The 17,325-nt window shown below is 50.7% G+C and overlaps 2 protein-coding genes across 4 annotated transcripts in view; one reads left to right on the top strand and one right to left on the bottom strand.

The window, feature by feature from the left end:
• The window catches only part of Kcnk3 (potassium two pore domain channel subfamily K member 3), a 36,077-nt gene extending 35,651 nt beyond the window's left edge, over positions 1-426 (bottom strand). The window contains exon 1 of the mRNA XM_076833982.2: positions 11-426. Within this exon, the coding sequence (XP_076690097.1) occupies positions 11-293 (283 nt within the window). The 5' untranslated portion in view covers positions 294-426. The remainder of the gene's footprint in view (positions 1-10) is intronic.
• A 2,785-nt stretch (positions 427-3,211) lies between these two features.
• Cib4 (calcium and integrin binding family member 4) overlaps positions 3,212-17,325 on the top strand; it is an 89,276-nt gene continuing 75,162 nt past the window's right edge. For 2 of the 3 annotated variants that reach the window (XM_076834004.1, XM_076834005.1), the window contains exon 1: positions 3,212-3,417. In XM_076834004.1, the coding sequence (XP_076690119.1) occupies positions 3,414-3,417 (4 nt within the window). In that variant the 5' untranslated portion in view covers positions 3,212-3,413. Of the gene's footprint in view, positions 3,418-6,439; positions 6,600-17,325 lie in introns of all 3 variants that reach the window. The other variant, XR_013088682.1, reaches the window with a different exon arrangement.

Here is a 17,325-nt window from a genome sequence, read left to right as displayed (position 1 = left end):
GAGTAGTTACCGATGGTGGTGATGACGGTGATGGCGAAGTAGAAGGAGCCGGCGAAGCGCCACTGCACGCCGGCCTTGTGAGGCTTGAGGCGCAGCACGACGCGCTCGAGCTCCTCGTAGCCGCCGTCGCTGAGGTTGTAGCGCGCCCGCAGCTCCTGCTGCCGCAGCTCCAGCCGCTCCCGCTCGATCATCTCGGGCTCGGATTCCAGCGCGTCGAAGACCGCGGCGCCCACCAGCAGGTAGGTGAAGGTGCACACGATGAGCGCCAGCGTGCGCACATTCTGCCGCTTCATCGTTCTCCCCGGGCCGCCGCCGGCCCCTTGGCGCCCCCGGCCCGCGCCCCGGCCGCCGCTGCTGCTGCCCCGGAGGCGGCCTGGGGCATGGCTGCGCTCGCCGCTCTCCGCGCCGGGCTCCCGCTCCGCGCCGCCCGGCCGCCGCCGCCGCCGCCGCCGCCGCCGCCGCGGAGCTGTCCCTTCAGCACCACCCACCGCCCTCCTCCGCCCGGCCCCGCGCCCGCCCCCGCGCCCGCCCCCAGCCCGCCGGCCGCCTCCTCCCGCCAGCCCTCCCGCCCAGCCAAATAAGGACTGGGGAGCCGCGCCGAGGGAGGGGGGCCGGCGAGGGGGAGGAAGGGGGAGCGCGCGGGGAGAGCCCGGGCAGGACACGGGGAGGGAGTGTGGGAGAAGCCGAGCAGCGGGGAGAGGGGAAGAGGGAGAGAGCCAGCGCGCCGGCCCCAGAGCCAGCGAAAAAACTAGACCGGGAAACACAGATAACTACAGAGAGAGGGGGAGACGCAGGGAAGGGGTGTGTGTGACCGAGGAGGCAAAACCAGAGGTAGACACGCAGACCCAGAAAAAGAAGAGGCAGGTAGGAGAATCGCGAGCAAAGGATAGAAACAAAGCCACAGACTTGAGACTGAGATACCTGGAGAGCTGGAGAGAAGCAGATGCCACAGAAAGACAGCAAAGCAAGGAAGGGGAAAAGACAGGAGAGCCCCTCCCCCACTGCCCACCCAGATCATAGCACGTTGTCACTGGAAGGGACCTTAGGCTTTGCTGTCTTGCCCCTTATATGGGCAAGGAAACTGAGGCACAGAGGGGTGAGGTACAATTCAGGGCACCCGGTGTGTTGGCGACAGCACTGGGACTCAGCTAAGCTTTCCCTTCCCACAGGCCACACTCCCTCCCCTGCTTGGGGCTCAGGCTGTCTCAGAAACAAGCAGGGCCCAACTGGGACCTGGGTACACATGAGCCCACACCCAAGGGAGAGCTGCTCTCCGGAAATGGGTCCCTCCCAGCTCTGTGCAGCCTCCAGAACTGGGCGAGGAAACAGGCTAGTAGCTCAGCCCAGTTCTGCTCCTAAGGAGCTTTCAGGCTGTCATGTCATCCATGCTTTTGCCCTGTGCCAGTGTGCCAGGCAGGGCTCTGGGCTGCCAGAGATAGCTTCACTGTCACCTTGGGGCATCCCAGCAGGACAGGGATTTGGGGCCCAGATCAGGTGGCTCCAGACTGGAAGGACTGGAGCAGTTTCCCTGTACCTCAGTATCTTCATTTGTCAACACTGTGACTGTTGTGGTGAAGAGAGACAGGCAGTGGGACCTCAGGCGAGGTGTCGCTGCCTCTCTCGGAGCCTTCTGTCTTTATCTCTTCCGTGAGGTGTCATAGCAGAGGAGCCCACAGTCCTTGCTCAGCTCCTACAGCTCTGGATGGGCTGAGTGAGCAGAATGATTGGAATGCAAATCCCAGTGCCAAGGAGGGTCAAAAAGTCCTTCATGGGACCCTGGCATAGGCCACACAGACATGGAAGAGGCCCAAGGCCCCTTACTGAGGACAGGCTCGGAAGGCAACCAGCCAGAAGCAAGGCACCATCTGCCACATCCTGGGCCAGCCTGTCACTGCCAGCTACCACATTCCTTCTCCAATGGCACCCAGAAGTGCCACTAACCATTCATTCTACAACCATTCATGCCACAAGTATTCATCAAGCATCTGCTATGTGTTTGGCTAGGTGTGCTATATTTGTTATCTCTAGTTCCCACCTTAGTCCTGAAAGGCAGGTCTACTTATGCTCATGACCATTTTAAAGACGGAGAAACTGAGGCTAAAAGCAATGCAGACAATAACCAAAGGTCACTCAACTGCTCAACTTCCCAGCTTCCCAAGGGTTGGGTACAGGTAGGCTCTATGCACTTATGATATATTGGGTTTTGGTTATATTCACTCTAGAGACCAGTCCCCCCAAAGTCTATCTTCCTGTGTAAGGGACTTGCTCAACCTGCTTGTCAGAATGAGAATGCAGTGTGTCCAGGGTTTGCTTGTTTCTGGCTGCCAGATGAAAGGTGATAATATTAGTGAAAGAGCTTTGGAAAAAAGAAAAAGCTGTTTTGGGGGCAGGACATTCATTATTAATTATGATAAAGCTTGTTCTTACAGCATTTTGGAACCAGAAAGACCTTTAGAAATAATCTAGTTCAGCCTTCTCATGTTACAGATGAGGAAACTGAGACCCAGGGATGGGGTTGCTGAAAGTTGCACAGCGAGGGAGAGGGAGTGGGCTGAAGTGAGGCTCATGCTCCCTGGCATGCAGCACCCATTATGGATGGGACCAGGGGACCTGTTAGTGGGGATCACTTAAGACATCCCAGGAGGGTGGCCTGGATCCCCTCCTTCCCTCTTCTCCACCATCCTGTCTCTTATGGAATGGGAACCAGAGTGGAGGAGCCATCCTGGCACAGTTTAGGATTCTGAGTGGCCTCTGGGACTTGAATGTTTGCATGCTCTCTTGACTTGGGTTGGCTTGTGCTCAGAACATAGCAGCCTATCTTACTTCCTTCCATGCAGGACTCCCTGGGTCTACCCATACTTGCCCAAGGTCAGCCTGTCTCTGCCTCCTGTTTGCTATGGCATTTGGGGTCCATCAGTCATCTTCCTGTGCCTTAGTTTGCACATCCTTAAATTAAGGGGTGGTTAGACCAAGAAATGTGCACCTTTCTTTCATTTAGAACATCCAAGGACCCTCCTGGGTTGCTTACATCTGTTTTCCCAGTTCTCTCAAGAATTAGGCCAAGAAGAGGAATAGCCACTGCTTTGAAGACTGACAGAGTTAAGATCAATAGTCTAGAATTTGTCATTAGTTGCTGTATTTGATTATACACTAAACATTATACATGATTAATTTCCAACTTCATCTTTTACTCCATTTCTCTGTTAGGTTCTAAACACATCTGAGTACTTTCATGCTTCACGTGACTCAAGTGGCTCTCATAAACTGGGATACTGGTAACACCTTGCCTCTCCCATTTGAGTGTCAACCTCTTATTCAGGCTTAAAGACCCAACTCAGAGGCCATTCTCTCCGTGAAGAATCTCTGGTTGCCTCCCATCAGAACCACCAGTTCTTTTGTTCTTCCACAGACTCATGGGTAAGCTTCAATTCAGCCTTTCCTCTGCCTACTAGATTAGCTGGCTCTTTAGTTGTTCTCTTCCCACCGGCTCAGTGTTTTTGCCAGGTAGTGACCCTACTTACTCTCTTGCTACTCTTCCCACAGTGCTTTGCATATCAGAGCTGCCTTATATGTTTCCTTGGTACTTAAGTGAAGGTTTGAAGAATCCTGAACTGCTGGGTTCACAACCAGCAGCATCAGTGGGAGAGAGATGCAGAGGGCTGAGTCTCAGGCAGAAAAGCTCAGCAATCTGCTTCTGTGACTACAGACAGACACTTCTAAAGCTGGAGGAAGCCCTGTCAGAGAGAAGGAAGGTACAGGCAGATATCAGTGTCCCAAAGCCCAAAGAAGCATGTCACACAAAGGAGAGGGTCTTGAACTGGGAGTTCAGAGGCCTGGAGTTCAGTGCCAGTGCTGCTGGAGGCATTGGGAGGGACATATGGCCCATTTGTGCCTTAGTTTCCTTTACTCTGAGAGAAAAGTGTTGACTATGTCAGAAGGTCCCTTCTCACTCTGATGATCTGGAATACTAATGAGAGCCCTACTCATTCTACAATGGCTGAGAATGTGGCCTGAAGAATGGCAGGTAGAAGGGTGCACAGAGATCCCTCTATTCAGTGCTTCTCAGTCCTGCTTTATGGGCAGTTTTGTTGGAGTCTGGGGCAATAGCAGTGAGAGAGGGAGTAGAGGAGCTGGCCCTGAGTTAGACAGGCTAGATTCAAATTTCAGCTCCATCAGTTATGAGCTGGACCAGAGCCTCATGTGAAATTCTGGTCCATCCTATGTCTAGACCAGGTATAAGCTCCTGCAGGGCAGGGACAGGCCTTACTCCTGTCTGCACTCCTTATCCATTAGCCAGAGCAGAGAAGGGCTCTGCAAGCTCTCCTCTATCTGTTCCTATCAGCTTGGCTGACATAGGCGGGTTGGTAGGGCCTGGGGCTCATGGTTCACTCCAGCAGCATCAGTAAGGGACAGGCCAGAAAAGGAGGGGCAGGATCCAGGAGCTGCAGCAGAAAGACAGGGAATGGCTAACACAGACCACGATTCCAGGAGCCCCAGCTTCAGGCTTCACTTTGGTGAGATTTAGGGTGCTCTGGATGTGATTGAGATGTTTCTTAGTGTATCTCTGCAGGGAGAGAAGTTGGGGATTAGCCTGGCTTTACGGAGCATAACCCGGTCCCATTGCACCCAGCTTGCGTTTGTCAAGAGACACTGTTTGTTTAACATCTCAAGCCCAAATCAAACACAAAAGACAACTGTTAGCAAAGCAAGCCTCTGTGGGCTGCTGGGAGAGAGCACTGCTGGGAAGCTGGACACCTGGCCCTCTTAGTCCTACCCCAGCTGAGCTGTGTTACCTGGGGAAAGGGCTGTCCTTTTATGGACCAAAATGAAGGCTCAGACTCAGAGATGAATGAGGCTAGCTCCAGCCCGGATTGGGCTTGGCTCTCCTAATGAGGAGAGAGGAACAACTGATCTTGGTGAAGTTGCTGTGGGGTCAGGCCTGCTCCTGCCTGTCATTAACATAAAGCTGAGTCTTTACCCCAAAGCTTCATGTCCTGCATCTGATGGAGCCCTTCTCCTAGACAGGGCCTCCTAAGTGGCCTCCTTCTCTCTGACAATGAGTACTGGTCTGTGATGAGCACAGTGGTCACTGTATATTTGCCCACTGCATGTCCCTAAGTCCTACTGAGTTGTTCTCTGCATGGCTGTCTTGGTTTACATTCTCCCCAGCAATGTGTGAGATTATCCACTTCATCATTCTCAAAACTTTTATTTTTCAGTTTTTCTGGTTTTGTCATTTATATGCTTCACGACTTTCTTCTCATTCCCTTCGTTTTCTCCCTTTTCCTTTCTTCAAAACCTCCTCCTCCTCCCCACACTTGGAGCAGGGACACAGGACAGACAAATACATTACTGGGGTCTTAGGCAGCAGTGGTGACAGAGAGTGACTGGCAGAAAACCAGCTGCTATTCTCCAGCCTGGTGCATACATGTGTACACATGCATGTGTGAGCGAGTGTGCAAGAGGCTATGAGCCTTGGGCCTTTTTTATTTTTGGTACTGGAGAGTGAACCAGAAGAAAACCAGCTGCTATTCTCCAGCCTGGTGCATACATGTATACACATGCATGTGTGAGCGAGTGTGCAAGAGGCTATGAACCTTGGGCCTTTTTTATTTTTGGTACTGGGGAGTGAACCAGAAGAGCTTTACCACTGAACTACATCCTCAGCCCTTTTTTTCCCTAAGTTGCTGAGGCTGGCCTCGAATTTATGATCCTACTGTTTCAGCCTTCTGAATCATTGGAATTACAGGTGTGTGCCACTGCACCCAGCCAGTCCTGGTCTCCTTCCCCTACTATTTCCCCCAAGTCTTCATGTTTCCCCTCCACTCACCCTCTTTTCTACATTTGCCAAGTTTCATAGAATAATTAAAGCTAGAGAAAACCTTAGGACCCCAGTGCCCATGGGGAAACTGAGGCCTGTCCAGGGGAGTGAACAGCTCCAGGCCTTGTAGCATATGGGCTCGAGCTGGACTTCTCAATCAGAACTACAAGGTAAGCTCCTTAAACTCACCCTCTCATTGTAAGAATCATGTCCCTTAAGACTGTCTTCTGCAGAAATTCTGGAGTGGCTGTAGCCTGTCTTTCCTGACAAACATGTGCTGCTAAAGAAAAAAGAGAACCTGGAGATATAGTCAACAGCCTCACAAATCTTGAAATCCTTCTTTGCAGGTTTATGGCTTCTGAGAAGCAAGCAGAGGCAGCCTGTTCTTAGCACCAAACACAATAATTATAATAGCACTTGCAATGATTAATCAGCTGGCGAGTATTGCGTGGTGCCTAAGTGTATATGACAGCGTGTGTGCGTGTGTTTGTTTCTTGGGGTAGGGAAGAGGGCAAGAGAGGCAACTCTGCTCCCAGGGAACAGGCTTTAGGTGTCCTTCCCTCCGGAGGGGCTTGGGCGGCTACCATGGCACTCTTCAGCAGTGTCCTTTCTGTCTAGGGCTGCAGTTGTTTCTGCCAAGGGAGGAATCCTGAGTTCTGTGGTTCCAGCTGCTGGACTCCAGACCATGCTGAGAGAAAGAAATTGACGAACAGGAGCAGGATCCAGGCCTGTCAACCAAATTAATGAGGGGCCTTACCAGCATGATGAACGTGGCATGGTGAGAGAACTTGGAATGTTCAGCCTAGAAAAAAGATGTGGGGGGACATGTGAGCTGCCACATGAGGAGGGATTAGTTTTGCTCTTTGTGGTCGACAAGGAGCCAGTGATCTGTGGGGGTGATGTAACCAGCCAAGAGCTTTCAACAGAAGATGGAACATCTCCATGCCCGTGAAGAGAAATGAACTGCCCAGGATGGTAATGAACTCCTGGTTAAGATGGATGTGAAAACATAGCCTAGTTGACCCTTTGGGTTGAGGCCATTTTAGAAGGATTCTAGGAGCTACTTCCATGCCTGGCACAAAGTAGGTCTGCAAGAAATGCCTTTGGACTTCTCTGATAGATGCATTGAGTTTGAGGCTGGATTAGATGCCCTTTGTGATTCCGTTTGGCTCAGTCCAATATTTTTTGGAGCAGACTGTCTATGTGAGGCTCTTTGTCCCTCCAACCTGGAAATGTTGTCATTCCCTGGCCTCTGGCCACAGGAAGGGCAGCTCTGAGGTTCTTGCTGCTGAGCTTCCACTGCTCTGCTTTCTCTTGGCTCCCCCAAACCAAGTCCAAAGCCCATTCACAAACACCCTACATACTGCCACCTGCAGGGGTCCAGCGTGTAAGGTTGGAGCAGGGTCCCTGGAGGCCCTGGCACTCCAACAGGGGAAATGGGCCTCTGGCAGGCCAATTACTGGTAGCTGATTCTATTAAGCAGATAGCTTGCTCCCAGCAAAGCAATTACACCTAATCAGCCCCTTGCAACTGTCCAAAGGGACAGCCATTTGAGCCAGACACAAGCATGTGCAGGAACATCAAAGCAGCCTGGGCACACCTGGCAGGCTCATCTAAGACCAGGGCTGCTCCCCAGGTGGTGACCTTGGCCCTTCCCAGGTTGTGCGGTTCTCATACCACTATGGGGCCAGAGCATTGAGGAAATAGCAGTGAGGGAGTTCAAAGGCTGGGCTGAGACTTGGCTTTGCTACTAAGGAGCTAAATTTCATTGAGGAGGGACTTCTCAGGCTTTTCCTCAGTTTCCATATCTGCCAAGTGCATAGAGTGGACTAGAGAAGATTCATTCCTGAAACCCTAGTCTAACCAGTCCAGTTGGTTTGGATTTTCATTCAGGTTAAAGTAAGCTGACCAGATAGATAAAAACATGTCTGAAATCTCCAAACATGGAAATGCATAATATTGGGTCTAATTATTCAGACTACCTTTGAAAAAATTATTGTAATAACATCTGTTAAAACATATAGCTGCCTTATTGATACTCAGTTTTCCCATAGAAATTTTATGAAATGTGTGTTCCCCAAGACACCCGGTTTAGTAGCTTCTGGGTCTCAGATTTGTCAGGGAAGTTAGGTCATGTTAGAATATAAAAAAGGTAGGAAGAGGGGTTCTGGAAATCAGGGACAAGCAAGATGGAGACAAATAAGATACTGGCCATGGTTGGGGTATCTGTCAATGACAATTCAAATAGTATTTTCCTTTTCTAGAGGAAGAACTATCTGAAAGACTTTTGGAGCTGTCAGTATGTTAATTAGGGATTTTAAGCATCAGTTCTTTCTGGTGCTAAAGTTCTGTATTCTTTGGGCTGGTACCAATTAACTGGTGTGACTCAAACTTATCATCTGGGCATCCCAGAGGAAGCGTCCAAAAGGCAAGAGTACCAGCTGTGACCTTGGGTGAGCTATGGCTTTCTCTGAGCCTCAGGGTCCTCTACTAGGATCTAAGGAGACAGGAGAGGTCCCCATAGGACTTCCTCACACCGTGCTTGGGAGACTTCAGTGAGGTGGTGAATGTGAAATGAAGATGTGACTCATTCCAAGGTGACGGTGTTGTTAGCAGTTGGGGCCCAGGGCCCCTGTCCCTCCTAGCCTTTTTCTCTGTTTTTATTTTTGTGACTGTGGCTTTGGGAGCAGGGTGGCCTTGCTGAAACAGACCTTGGGGCCACCTGACTTCCAGCTCCTCTGGCCTTGGTGCTCTCAGATGGCCGGTGCCTGTGGAATTAGATGGGGGCCTTGGTCTGTCTTCTGAGAAGAGCCCTGGCACTGATTGGCAACCAGTGACCTTGCTGGGCCACATTCAGCCTTCAGGCCTTTCTGGGGGTTGGGAAGTTTATGAGAAGCAACCTTGATTCAGGACTAGGGTTGAGGAGAACAGATTCTCCAGATCTGCCTCAGTGCAGAAGAAAAGGAGGGAGGTGGCATGGGGGATACCAGAGCCCTGAGGCAGGCCTGGACTGTCCTGTGCCTGATGTTAACCATTTGCTTGGAGAGAAGCTATAGAGAAAAAAACTACTTTATTCTGTACTTCCTTCTGGGAGTGATGGGAGAGAAAGCTAGCCTGGGAGAGTGTTAGAAAGCCTAGAGTCCTAGCTGAAGCAGTAAGGGACATGCAAGGTGCATGGGAGGGGTTTCAGATGATGAGATCATGGTCTTTCTGGTTTTGCATGGTCCTCACAGCCAAACCAGCATTTCATGTCCTGCATGATCTGCCCAGCTCACCTCTCAGGCCTCATCCCTGTGGCTCCCCTTAGGGGTCTTAGCTCCTGCCATTGGATAGTCTTTGCAGTTCCTCCAAATGCACCAGGCTCTTTCTTGTCTTTATACCCGAAATACACATATCAGGGACATAGATGAACAGGCTTCATTCCTAGTTTACAGATGAGGAAACTGAGGCTCACAGTGAAGCAACTTGTCTGAGCTCTAACAGTTAAATAGATGGATCCAGGATTCAAACCAAGACTAGTCTGCCTTTAAAGTCTGTCCTTTTCCTTCTCTGCCACACTCCTTCTCTAGAAAATGATGGAGGTCAGAGCCAGGCAGCAACAGGAGAGGAGAGCAGACGGTGCTAGCAATGTTGGGCTGGCTCATAGAGTTTAGAATGAATGAGTCACATAAATGAATGAGTAGCTCAGAGAAGGAGCGGGATGGGCCAGGACCCTGCACCTGGGCTTACCCTACTCCCTTCGTATAGGAAACAGGAAGAAACTGTGGACAGGGCCTAGCAACCCTACCTCAAAAAAGGGGCTGGGAGAGAGGACCACCAGTGAACAAGCTAGGGAACCATTCATGGTGGAGATGCAGAAGGGAGGACCAGAGCTGTCCAAGGCCTAGCCCTGACAGGGTACCCAGGCCCCAGCCTAGGCAAGGACCCAGGAGAATTTCCACATCTGTGCACAAAGTAAAGAATGCCTTTGGGACTTTAAGCTAGGTGCCTGGGAGAAGACTGTTTCCACCAGGGCCTCTGGTGATCTGAAGGGGAAGGGATCAGCCATCGCATAGATGAGGGTTGATCATGGCAATGCACGGAGCATGGGGCAGGGGGGACTGGGCTCTGTGTGTGTAGTTCTCTGATGCTCCAGAGATGGTGCTGTCCAGTGATTCATGGAAACCACAGCATGTCAGAGAGATGGAGGTCAGCTGGGAAACGGCACTCAGGCGGAAGGGCACAGTGCCATCAGGGAGATGGAAAAAGTGATGTCGTTAAGGAACAATGTGCACCAAAGGAATGAGCTGTAACTGGCTGGATCTGAAAAGACAAGCGGGAAAACGGCTGCCAGAGGCCCAAGGGTGTCTGATGACGGTCTGACACTGCCCTGGAGGGGGGACAGACCCTCAGTCCCTAGGCTGGAAGGGACTTACCCTATAGACTCTATGGTCCTTTTCTACCCCTGAATACCATGCCATGCAAACCCCTGGTCTATTAATAAATGCTTGATGAACTGAATCACGACAGGCCTCCTAGCCAGAGAACACTGCCCTGTTTCTCCAAAGCAGATCTAAGGAGGCAGCATGAGGTTGAGAAAGAGCAGAGTCATGGGGTCAGCATGGCTGGGTGGTTCCTGCCCCTTCCCCTTCCCAGTGTGTAAGCTGTCTTCTAAGATGAGGCTCCTGATCCTCCTTGCACAGGAGGTTGGTAGGATCAAGTCAGGCAAGGAAAACTACAGTCCCTTAAATTTGGATTGGTGTGTTGTGTCCCTCTGTTCCTTCCTTCCTGGATAAGGGGTGGAAAACCCACTCTGTATACCATAGCCAAGGAAGGAAGCCAGCCTGAGCCTTTGGAGATGTGGCAGGGAAAAGAACTTCCTGTACCTGGCTGAGGGTGGGTGAGCTGTCGAAGGACTGGGATGATCAGAAGCAGCCAGAGACTCAGCAGGCACTTAGAAGTTCAAATCTTGAAATGAGTGCCAAAGGGGACCTGTATGTGATAGGGGATTGAGCTGGTCTAAAGTCCCATTTAATAGATGAGGAAACAGAAGCCCAGACGGCAAGATCCCAGGGTTAGCATGATCTGGCACTAAGGCTTGTCTGACAGCTCAAGTCCCCCATTGCTGAAAATTCTAATAAGAATAATCTCTGTGTAGCAAAGAGATGATGGAACCAATGATAATGGCTGGGAAACTGGATTGGAACAGATACCTGTGTCAGCCTTGGGAATCTGGAGAAATTGGAACCCATATTTTTGTTGTAGTCATAATTTCTGAGACCATGCTTAGTCCTGGGTGGGGCCCTCAGCTCACTTCTTTCCATGCAGCAATGCCAAATTCTGCACAGGAGGATGCTCAACTGGAATTTGTGGATAAGGAGCTGCCTGACACTGGGACTTCAGACCAAGTCCTGAGGATTGACTAGGGGAGAGAAATGGCTACACCAAGGCCTCTGTCCATTTGCTGAGCAATTTTCAAGAAATATACTCTCATATTTGCCTCAAAACTCAGTTTTAAGGGTACATCTAGTACATATTTGGTCACACTGTCATCTCCATTCCTCCAGGAGGACAGATGGCTCCAAGGTTCTCTCAGACAGTAGATGGGGGTGGAGGGATACCTGGCTTATTCCCCACTACACACTATGGTCTGTGCATTTTCCTTTTCTCTCTGCACACACCTCCCTAAGCCGCCTCAAAAGTTCCTCAAAGGGAACACTACGACAGGTTCCCTCAATAACTTCAACTGTAAAGCCTGCTTCACCTCCAGCCCTTTTGCTCTTGGGTCAAACCAACCTTCTCTCCAAGAGTGGGGAGAGGATCAGAAAGGGAAGCCTCTGGCCTCCATATAGAGGGGGAAACTGAGGCATGCCTCTGACCTGAGCCTAGACCAGGTTCCAGCATCCCTGTCCCCAGGTCCAGCAAGAGAGGCTTCAAGTGGTAGGGACGGCAGCAGGCTGAGAAGCACTGTTCTGTTTTCTTAAGCTCCCAGCTGGGACTGGGAACACCAAATCCTCTTTGAATAAAACAGAAAAGGGATTTAAAAAAAATCAAGACATTAACCTTCTGAAACTGGACACCCCCCATATAGAGATTAACTTCTTTCCTAAGCTTTTTTTTTTTTTAAATTTCTATAAACATCTTAATTCATACCAACATCATGGCCAGCCTGGATTATAGCCGGATGGGGAGCTGAATGGCTTTGTCTTGGTCACACATGCACACACGCGTGCGCACACACACACACACACACACACACACACACACACATACCTGGAGCAGCAGAAAGAGCAGCAGAGGAGGAGTTGAAGAGCTATGCTTTATTTCCAGCTCTGCCACTGAACCCTGGATCTCAGTTTCCTCCTTTGGAACAGGGATGGTTGGGCGGGATGATTCTAAGAGTCCTGCCTCCCCTTTGGAGCTGTCCCAGCTGTATGGATGGGGTTCCCCTGTGTACTACTTCCCCTGACCGTTTGTCTCAGAGCCTCCCTGATAGTCACAAACCTGGGGGAGGCGGACAGGAAAGCACATGCTTGGGTCTGCATGATCAGTGCCGCTCATATAGCTATTCAGCTCCGCTGCGAATGGGACGTCACATGGGAGACACTGTGTGTTTCCCCGGGCAGCTGTAGGGGCTTCCTCAAATCTGCTCTTTTCCCTTTTGCTTCCCTCTTTTCAGTTTTTACCCTTCATCTGCCTTGCCCACTGAAGATGTCACTTCGTATTTTCTGACACTGGGACTTCAGACAATGTCCTGAGGATTGACTAGGGTTCAGGCTTCCCTCAGCCCCATGTCACATGGCTCCAATCTGAATCCTTAAATGGTTCCCATTGCTTTTAGGGTGAAACCCTGGTTCTCAGGGTTGCCTGTAAGGCCCTTGTGGAGCAGGTTTTGCCTACTTGCCCAGCCTGACTTTGAGGCCCTCCTGCCCTGCCCTGCCCCTGGGTTTTTGGAGCCTCCTTTTAGGTCCCCAAACTCACTATGCTCCCTCCATGTTGGCCCCCATGTGAACTCTACTTCCTGTGATGGTCCCTTCCTCAGTCCCTCATGTCATGTTCCTCTGGCTGTCATCCTTCTCCCCTGGTGACAAAACACCATTTTAACTGAAAGATCTGTTGCATTATAAGCCCAAGAGTTTGGTCTCCCCACTAGATCACAGGCTGCAATTGGGCAGGGACAGATTGGGACACCTATTTTCTTCAACATGGTCCTGTGCACCTGTTTAATGCCTGGTTCCCAATAGGTATTTGTTGAATACATGAAGGAATGTCATTGAAATTTGCTCCTTAAACATACTTGAGATGGATCCTATTACTTTCCATGTAATCTGAACACAGACTTCCCTGAAATAGCTCCCTCTAGGTGGGCACCTGACCTTCACTGAAAGTTCCTTCATTCCCCCGCCCCCACCTCTCCCTGACTCCTGACTTTCGAGATTCTCAAAACCTCATTTCTTTTTAAACCTTCCTCTGACCCACCAGTGGCATCACCCCAATCAAGCAACAGATTTTATATGCACATTTTTCTTGTTCACCCACCTTCATTGACAAGCCCAGTCACTCCATGCCTTGATTTTGTTTTGGTTCTTGAGGCTGCAGCCAGCTGCAGTTATTCTCAACTCTTGATGGCACTGGAGAGGAGGGTCATTGTGGGATAACCCTGACTCAGTGGGGCCCAGGAGAAAAATGCTGGGTTTCTCCATGGTCCTGAGCCTCGAATAGATGGGGAGCCAGTGGGTTGGCTCTGGCTGGAGCAGGGTTCATGGGAATCCCTAGTTGACTCTCACCTTGGTCAATGTTCCTCAAAATATGTTCAAAAGGTTTCCTTGAGATGCTTCTGCAAAGGAAAGAATACTCTGCTCGGATACATCTGGGGAACTCAGTCCCGCTCAGTCCTTGATTGCAAGCCGCAGAAGCCAATTGTCTGAATTTAAGCTTAGAAAGGAGTTATTCTAAGAACATGAGGTAGCTCAAAGAATTTCCTGAAGGATCAGAAAATACAGTTCAGGAATAAAGCAACTGGGAAAAGCACCCAAAGTCACATTGTAGCACTGGTTCCGGGAAGACCCCACTGCCACACAGGCACCTTAGCTTGGGCCACCAGCTCCACCCGCCTTGGAACCATCACCTCTGCTGTAGCCTCTGGAGACTGTTGCCACACCCCAAGCCCCACCCCATCACTATGCTGGGGCTTCTGCTTCTTTGTATTTAATTCTTCTTTACAATAGTAGGTCAGCCACTTCCAGCTTCTGTACTGGGAGGCAGCCTCTGCCTCAAAACACAGGGGGACATCCTCAGACCTAGGCAGGGAGAGCAGGTGCTGGGTGGCCCAAAAGAATGACAAGGGGTTCTTTACACTGTGGCCCTGGACATCTCCATTGCGATGCTTTAGGACAGGGCTTCTGGAAGTGGCTGACCTACATTGTCCCAGCTTCTCTTGCAGCAAGGGGAGAGACCCATGACCTCATTCCACCAACCAGATGCATTCTCTTAGGCTTTGAATCAAAATGTCCCCTTGAGGACAAAGTCACCCCTGGTTGAGAACCACTGTCTAGGATTGGCTGGAAATCTGTAATCCATTTGTGGAACCAGGATTGGTTTAATCTGCTTTTCCAAACTGATTTAACCACGGGAAACCTTTTTCTCTGATGCTCTTTGGCTTAGTTTCACAGGACTTATTTTGGGAAACACTGAGGACCTAGGTCTAGGTGTTTCTTGAGGGTAGAAGGTTGCACAGGTCTAGTGGTGCTCCAGGTCTTCTAGGCACCACCTTCTCCACCTGCCCATGTTCCTGAACAGGCTGGAATCTCCCAGAGCCCAGCTTTGTGAAGGCCCAACCTCCAGGGAGTTGGTTGTGACTATGAGAAATATTCCCAGATCCAAGGGAGGAGCCTGCAGGATGCCAGTCAGGTTGTAGGGTCATTCTTCTTCCCTTAACTGTGAACTCACCCTGCAGACACAGGTATTGGCCTAACCACTAAGAATACAGCCTTGGAAACAAGCCTCCTGCCTGTGCTTGTCCCCTGTGGCCCCCAGCACCATTTGACAAGGATCCCACAAGACTCAGGTGGGCTTTAGCCCAGTTGGTCTCCAATGTGCAGACCCAGCCTCCCTGAGCATATTCCACACATTTTTACCAGGTCCATGCATGTTCACAGGTTCACCAGGCTCCAGATTCAGGGTCAAGTGCATTTGCCCCAGCCCAGAAAACATTCCTACCACTGCATGATGGGACACAGGACCCTGAGGAGGAGCAGATAGAGTTGTCATTGACAAGACCATAGGTGCATGTCTCCCTGCACACTAAGCAGTCCCTTCTGAGGACTTCTGTGACCCAACAGTCTTCCCACAGATGGCTCAGTTCTTGCTTGAAGCTTCATCTTTGGACCTCCCTCATGTGGCTCATGGTCCCTTCCAGTGATCTTGGCTCTTAACCTTGGGGAACTGGTACAGTGAAAATAGAATGAAACCAGGGTTAGACAAAGCTGTGTTTGATCTACTTTGGGCATGTCACCTTTCTCTCTGAACTTCAATTTCATTGTCTGTGTAGATTTTTTAAAAGCACTTTCTTCTCCTACATGCCAGGATTCTGTATTTTAGGTATGACCGGTGGCTCCTGGGTGGCAGAGGGTAGGGCCCCTGATGCCTCCTGAAGGACTGAGGTCCCCATGCTTTGGGCCCCAGGGTGTATCTTCATGGGGCAGGGGAGACAACTGGAGTATAAAAAAAGGAAAGAAAAAAAAAAAAACCAAAGGTCTGAAAAATGCCTTGGATCTCAACCAGCCAGAGGATGCGCCAATGGAAAATTCCTGCTATGTGTCAGAGGCCCACCTGGCCCGGGTGACAGCCAGCCAGACGCACAGGCCCCACTGCATGTTTAGACAGCACTTTCCTGCCCTGGCCAGAGATCCCCCTGGCCCTCACCAAGCCTTTCACCAAGGCTTCTCCTGGGAAAAGGGGGTAGGGTGGTCTGGGGTCTTTGCCTGCGTTCAGCTGCCTGTATCTCAGATTCTGGGACTGGCTCCTGGGAGCCACACGGTGAGCTTTGATAGAAAAAGAGGGCAGCAGGAGGCTCAGGCCTGGCGCCTGCCCTAAGCCTACCTCTTTAACCCAGGAGTAGCTGTGTCCCCTCTGTGGGCCCCAGAATCCCTAACTGTATGGCATATTGAATGGACATGAATGTCTACGGAGTCCTCACAGCCCAAACATCCTGCTGGATCAGATCTCCAATATCAGAGGGCTTCCTCCTCTGCCACAGCAGAGGCCAAGGTCGCTCATAAGCAGATCCTAGGGGAGACTCCAGCAAATGCCTTAGAGGCTTATGCTGTCCATCAGAGGAAAGTGGCCACAGTTATCTGTAACTATGGGACTGACACTTTCCTGCCAGTGCACCCTGAGGTTTGCTAAGAGTGAGGGCTATGGACCTGGGAAGGGCCAAGGGGAACCTGGAGCCTCAGGGTACAGTATTTGTACCACACCTTTGGGGGAAGTCTTTGAATCTAGGAATGTTCCAGAGAACACGGTGCATGTTCTTTTTCTGTTGGTTGGTTTGTTTTCCTAGTCTCAGTGCTGGAGATCGGAGCCAGGGCTTCACACATGCTAGGCAAGTGTTCTGCCACTGAGTTGCACCACAGTCCTAGGCAGCATGTTTTTTGGTTTCTTTGGTTTTGATGCTGGGGATTGAATCAGGGGTGCTCTGCCACTGAGCCACATCCCCAGTCATTTTTATTTTTATTTTTTTATTTTGGGACACGGCCTAAGTTGCTGAGGGTTTTGTTAAGTTTCTGAGGTTGGCCTTGAACTTGCAATCTTTCTATCTAGGCTGCATGTTCTTACATGGGCTGGGCAGGTTTCTGGGCTTGACTGTGACTAGGATGGAGTGGTCCTCAGATTTGGCACAGATCCCCAGGGGACAGAATTTAGAGGAGCCCACAACAGGTTTGAGCACGTTGGACAAGGTGGGTCTGTGGGTCCCCATCTCTTGGGAGTTTGATCAATCTGAGACCCTAACATTTTCCAGTCTGGGGAAATGGTCAGCACACCAGGGTAATGCTACAGGGGAAATCCCTTGGTTAACCTGGAACCTGGCCTATACCACTGATTGGCTCTTCTCATCCCAGGTTCCCATAGAGAAAGTCTCACTGCCTGTCACCACCCCACTTAGTGCCGTGACATGAAAAACCTCCCAGGGTCATCCTGGCTTCTGAACCCTGATTCCTTCTGGTTTCTGGTTTCTGCCCACCTAGGGACTCTTACCTCATGTTCTCATCCTGTTTTGGTCCAGAACCCTTCTCAGGCATGCTCTTAAAGGGAAATTCTGGATGACGTCACACGCATATCAGGACAAGGTCACACTGGCCCACCTGACTTGCTATGGCTGGGGCTTGTCCCAGTCCATTGCAGAGGGGTTTCCAGGCCTCACCCCAGCCTGCCCCTTGATTCCATCCTTCTGTCTAAGGCTAGAGCTCTATCTCCAGGTTCTCCCACTACAACAAAAGAATGATCTCCTTCTCAGACCTTATGTC

The sequence above is a fragment of the Callospermophilus lateralis genome, chromosome 14 (genome assembly GCF_048772815.1).
Source record: "Callospermophilus lateralis isolate mCalLat2 chromosome 14, mCalLat2.hap1, whole genome shotgun sequence".
NCBI classification, from domain to species: Eukaryota; Metazoa; Chordata; class Mammalia; order Rodentia; family Sciuridae; genus Callospermophilus; species Callospermophilus lateralis.
This window is presented reverse-complemented; position numbering and strand designations above follow the sequence as displayed.